At 36.6% G+C, this 6,000-nt stretch overlaps 2 protein-coding genes across 2 annotated transcripts; both read right to left on the reverse strand.

The window, feature by feature from the left end:
• Positions 1 to 1,167: 1,167 nt before the first annotated feature.
• nppb (natriuretic peptide B) lies at positions 1,168 to 2,103 on the reverse strand. Its single transcript, XM_027167157.2, has 3 exons — positions 1,880 to 2,103; positions 1,523 to 1,772; positions 1,168 to 1,359 (listed from the first exon to the last, which is right to left on the reverse strand). Exons 1-3 carry the CDS (start codon positions 1,994 to 1,996, stop codon positions 1,343 to 1,345), a joined length of 384 nt encoding a protein of 127 aa, XP_027022958.1. The 5' UTR covers positions 1,997 to 2,103; the 3' UTR covers positions 1,168 to 1,342.
• Positions 2,104 to 4,049: 1,946 nt separating this feature from the next.
• Positions 4,050 to 5,175, reverse strand: nppal (natriuretic peptide A-like). Its single transcript, XM_027167478.2, has 3 exons — positions 4,979 to 5,175; positions 4,487 to 4,801; positions 4,050 to 4,350 (listed from the first exon to the last, which is right to left on the reverse strand). Exons 1-2 carry the CDS (start codon positions 5,060 to 5,062, stop codon positions 4,496 to 4,498), a joined length of 390 nt encoding a protein of 129 aa, XP_027023279.1. The 5' UTR covers positions 5,063 to 5,175; the 3' UTR covers positions 4,050 to 4,350; positions 4,487 to 4,495.
• Positions 5,176 to 6,000: the final 825 nt, after the last annotated feature.

The following is a 6,000-nucleotide window of genomic DNA, read 5'->3' on the forward strand; positions in this document are numbered from 1 at the left end:
GTAGGATATAAGGAAAAAATCTAGCTCAGTTTTTTCTTTGAAAACTGTTGCAAGGGAAAAAATGAAGATTAACAGGCATTGACCATTAAACTGTTAAACGCTTTATCTATTTGGAAATCAAGAGCCACAGGGGAGTCCAGCCTCATCATTATAGTCCTTCTACTTAAATTCTTGAGATTATTTTCACTGTAGTTACCAAATAATTTATACTGTAGCACCTAATGAATAATATGTTGATAAATGTGCTCAGTTAACAGTGGGTTTAAAAATTGTGGCATGAATTTAAGAATAATAAGGAATTGCTAATAATGAATAGTTTCCTCGTAATGGTCTGTTAGATCTGATCTTACCATTGACTGTAGCTGTAAATATTAAGACAATACCTGTCATGCTTATTAATTAACATGAGGGTAAACATGAAATTGGTAAAATTTAAACCAAGGGAGTTCATTTTAAACTCACAAGTGTCATGTATTCCTCACTCCAATAAATACTTCCAGAGTATTTCTTGAGTAATTCATAATAGTTATGAATGTGAATAGTTATGCATCGTGGTGTCAGGCTAACTAAATCTAGTAAAACTTTAGTTTTTAACTTTTGTCTTGTTAACAAGAAAGTTGTGTTGTTTGCCAAAATTACTGTTGATTGGATTGGACATTAGTAATTGGAGGCCTGAAAGATCCTGAAATTGAAATCTTTGTACATTGGGGTCTGATTTACAACAACAAATAACATGATGTCCTATGATGTCTGTCTCTGTCCAGTTTTCACTTAATAAGGCTAACCAAATGCTGTAATCTCAGTTTTGAAGCATTCATTGAACTTGTTACAGGTTTAAATTAATATGAGGTGCATGGAGTACAACTAGATTAAAACTAAAGATATGAGGTAAGACAAAATCTTCCATTTATCCTTTATTTATTATGAGATAAAGTAAGTTGATTTATTTGTCTTCACCATGTAGAATGTTGTAACTTTTTAAGAGATGAGATTCCTGCAGCAGCATTGGCCTGGGGATTACGCTCTCCATGGTGCTGAACAAAATAATGCAACACATTTGCATATATAATTGGAAATATTGTGACAAATTATTCAATTAATTAAAAATTATATGATTACAAATTAAACAATAAATTATAGGCAAGAGTTTTGTATTTTTTTCATCATCATTTATTGAGTATTTCATTTACATATACAACTCACTGTTGAGAATAAATAAAGAATGCATATAAATATACATTTATATCCAGACAGATCAATAAATATTTTAATAAATAAGTACACATTTAACAATTTAATCTTGAAGTCATCTCAGTCAATGACAGCAGTTCTGCTTAAGACCTCATTTTCTCTGTGGTTCTGGAAAAATTAAGAACAAAATAAGAATAATAAGCGATTGAAAAGCGATAATAAGCGATTTCTGTAATTCAGAAAAAATTGTGTTTATCACCCAATGACAGCTAATCTCAGAGCAAGTACACAGAAAACAGTGGAAGTATGTGGAATGATAATGTTAACTTACTCTGGTGTCTAACAGTGTTGCAGCCCAGAGTCGACATGGAGCCGATCCGGTCCAGCCGGCGGCCAAAACAACCCGAGTACTTCTTGGAGCTGGAGTCTTGGCGAACTGTCTTCAGGTCCCTAGCAGAAAGAAAGTCCCTAGCAAGCAACTCAGGCTGAGATACAACTTCATCTTCATTAACCCCTGTTTCTTCCACTTCCGGTTCCAGTGTTTGAACAGGAGCTGATTCTTCCAGTTGGCTGAGCAGAAGCTGTGAGAGAATAATCATATCGTACAGTTTATACAGAGACATATTGCATATTCAGCATTCAAAGAAATAATAATTATGAGGTTTTTTTTTAATGTGCCTACACTTACCTTCAAGATGTCCAGGTCTTCTGTGGTCAAGGCTGTACTTTGTAGCGGGTGGGCGCTTGTGAGCGCCAAACTTATAAGCAGTAAAAAGCCAACAGAAGGAATGTAAAATGTCGACATGTTCTCTGTTTCCTTAAGATTCCTTAGGATCTGCTTGCTTTAATGTGATTCCTTAAGCTTTTAGCTTTTGGAAGCTGTGTCCGTTGTCTGTGTATAATAGCTTCAAACTGTGAGATGGAGCTCTTTTATACGTTAAAGTCTGACTCACAAAAGTTATGTGAGGAATTAGAGGCTGCATTCCAACACCTCATGTGATAAAGCTGTCTGTCGGAAATAACTCCTTTTAAAGCTTCATTGTAGCTGATATGAGCACTATGACATCCCGTGCAATGCGCTGTGTTTAGATACCGAGCTTGGGAAAGTGGTTCCCTGAAGTTACGTACTGTTAAGACTCATTGTGTTTATTTTGGTGACATAATGGCACACAAATAAACATATAGGTCTATGTGTGTGCGTGTTTGTGTGTATATATAATACTGTAGGCTTTATATATATGCACAAACTTATAGATCTACGTATACTGTATGTGTGTTTGTGTGTATATACTACTGTAATTATGTATATATAATACTGTAGGATTATATTCCTACCTACTGTGTTAACAGTCAGCTCCAGAATTATTGGCAACCTTCATAAAGATCAGGACAATGATCTGACATACTCAAAGTGTAATACACAAATTTTTTTATGAAACCACATGACCACTTTCACCCCTTGAAAAGTATTTGAACAAATAGTCAGTGATCCTGTGTATATTTGACTTCCTGTGTATATTTGACACAGTGTAATTATAGATGACACACAAGCCAAAATTCCCTGTCACTCATCATCAACATGGGAAATATTAGAAAATACACTAATTAAACGAGACAGTAGTGTGTTATACTTAAACAGCTATAGAAATGACAAGAACATGTCCATGTACATTGTTAGAGCTATAATTATGAGGTTTAACACAAGCAGAGCTGTAATGATCCTGCATACTTTGTCCCCATGCTGTTAGAGATTTACAGAAAACTGTATCTCGAAATCTTTCATTTTATACCTCCCCATACCAACAAACTGTCATCAGAGTCCCAGGAGACTTGTTTCTATCATCTAATCACAAATATGAACACGTGGTTCTAACCAGGTTCTATATTCAAATGAGACAAATACAAAAACTTTTTGCCAAGAAATACTTAAAATGGGATTTTTTATAAAATGAAGGAATCTTGAGGAGGATTGGAGTATGGGGCTGATTTTTCCTCCAAAGGCCTGAGGTAGGACACCCTGACAAACCAAAAGCTTTTAAATGATAATCTGGTTGCCTCTGTCAAGAGTTTACAAACTGGGTCACGGCTTTATCTTCCAGTAAGTAAAATATCCAAAACATATCCAAATGCCCCATAGATGCAAGCATTTGACCTAAACCTCACAATAATCCTGTGAGGTTAGCTGCAGATGAGTGAATCAGGGATGATCTGGATTGAGTCTGAATTAATGAGTGCTCTCTGGCTTCTTGTTCTCAATTCTTCTATATTATAGCAGACGTTTCTGTGCTGTAAAGTTTGCAAAAGAATGTTGAACGAATAGTTTGATGGAATATCTCTCTCTCTTGCAAACCCACCGGTGTTTACTTTTCTTTATAACATTCTCCATCCCCAACTCCAGTCTTCATCTGTCTGTTCTCCAATTAGTGAATAATTACTTCAGCCACAGTTTAAATAATAAAATATCTGAACTGAGAACTTATTAGTCTTATTAAGCTGATCTCTATTTATATCTTGAAATCAAATGAAAGAAATATCATGTTTGATAAATATTTTAATTATTAAACCAGGACTGTAATATGGGGCAGCATACTTCATAGTATAGTATAATGGTTTCCTACATGTAATGTTGGTAAATACGAAGGCTACATCATGTGTCCATGGTCCGTTGGCCTTTTTTTAAAGCCTTATTATAATTGTATGCTTGATGTACGGCTATTAAATCAGTATGGGTGGTGATATCTTTTTTTCTTAGCTTCCACCCTACAACAAGACATTTTGCCCTGTGTCATTTTCATCTGCACCCGATATGAGTTAAACAAGACTGACACACATATTATGCAAAATATTTATTCATTATTCCACACCATTGAGTCTATAACATGAATTTGGACAACAAATAAATACATACACACAAGAAGCAGTAAAAGCTTTAGATGACCAGCTTTAAAAAACAGATTATATACAATTCTACACATTTACCACAGAATAAATAACACTCAGCAGATGATGCGCTGCGCACAGCTGTAAACATGGCCATATTTTAAAATAAAGTTACGTTTAAAAAAAAAATTATAATAACAGTAATAATAATAAGACATGTGCCCTGCCCAAGGATTTCAAGTAAGGAGTTTCAGTGCCCTGTTCCAGTATAATCTGCTCCTGTAGTGAGGAGAAGAGAGTGGAGAAGAGGGCATGAAACAATAAACGCATAAAATACGCACATTAAGGATGTTTGATATATATGTATTTATTATATTTCTCAACAAATGTAAGTGTAAAAATACACTGGATGTACCTGACGCTTCTAGCATCCGAGACCACTGAATGATCCGATGCGCTCTAGCCTAACACCAAAACAGCTCCTTAGGCCACCTTTTTTAAAGCGACTGCGTTTGGACACGGACAGGATGTCCCCGATGAGGCGATCCAGCGCGTTCTCTTTAGCAGCGAGCGCGCTGCTGATCTCCCCGACGGTCCAGTCGCTTCCACTTAGTGCACGACGCTCCGCTGTCCCACCTCCCCGCTCCGACTCCGACGACGACTCCGACTCCGGTCCGAGGAAAGGCGCGTTCGCAGTTTGGTCCTCTCCAAAGAGCTCCTTAAGGCTCTCCTAAGAAAATAAGTTATACCGTTTTAAACCATGCACAACACAGAACCAAAGCTTATATATTTGCCAAATCCAAAAAATACCCCACTAGAGATGTGCAAGTATGATGACCTTAAAATGATTGCGTAAAAAGCAAAGCAGAGAATTTAATAGTGCGCTGCGCACCAGGCTTTTGCTCACCTGTAACTCGGAGAGCGGTTTGGCCCCGATAAAGTTCAAAAGCAGGAGCGAGGAGAGGCAGAACACGCAAAAGTTGGCGGACATGTTGCGTTTGCTGTGGCTACGTGGCCGGTTTCTGAGCTTTCCTCCTCACGACAGATGCCCGAGCGCAGTCTCCAGGTGCGCGCTTTATACCCTCACTGCTTTCGTCACGGGCTGCCAAAGAAACCAAACGAGCTGTAAAGTATAATGGAAAGGAGGGGGTGAATCAGGGCAAATTCGTTGTCATCCCAACTTCACATCCACTGACTGGGCTCGAAGTGCCAAATTACCAAAGCTAATGTCAGGGTTGCAACATAATACGCATCCTTTTACATAAAGCGCCAGACACTGAACTTTAACTTCATGCGCTTCATATATTTTCTGCATCTTTAAAAAGGTCTGAATAGCCCAGTAATTTGAGAAAACTAATTTGGAAGCAAGAGTTACACATTAAAGGACCATATAGTAGGAAAGGCTTACAAAGAAACAATACGTTCTGGACAAAAATCCTCCAACTGCTGAGCAAAGTGCCCCTGAGCCTGTAGGAGGTGAAACAAGTTGATATTCCAAATGGTTAACATCTAAGAAATCCACACATGCATACACGTTTTTTTTGTTTTGTTTTTGTTTGTTTTTTTTTTTTTGCAATAAATATTGAAAGTCTTAGCTAGAAATAATTTTTAAAAAGATCTCTGGAAAAGTTTTGTGCAAAAACAACACATTTAATAAAATATCATGGTAACAGTTAACCATGATTATTAAACAGAAAAACAACAAATCCACATGTAATCTATTTGTTTTTGAGTAATAAAAAAGATATTATAATGTACTTTTGTAATGTAGAAATCACCTCACATCCATGTCCTTCAGCCTGTCTGTGCACTGAGGTCATTTGCTGTAAAATAAAAGATTATTTAAACCCATAAGGTGATAAACCCATCACCTTAAAAAATTACGTATAGTAAGGGATGCATCAATGCAATTACTGCTACATATAGTAA

The sequence above is a fragment of the Tachysurus fulvidraco genome, chromosome 14, assembly GCF_022655615.1.
Source record: "Tachysurus fulvidraco isolate hzauxx_2018 chromosome 14, HZAU_PFXX_2.0, whole genome shotgun sequence".
Classification (NCBI taxonomy): domain Eukaryota; kingdom Metazoa; phylum Chordata; class Actinopteri; order Siluriformes; family Bagridae; genus Tachysurus; species Tachysurus fulvidraco.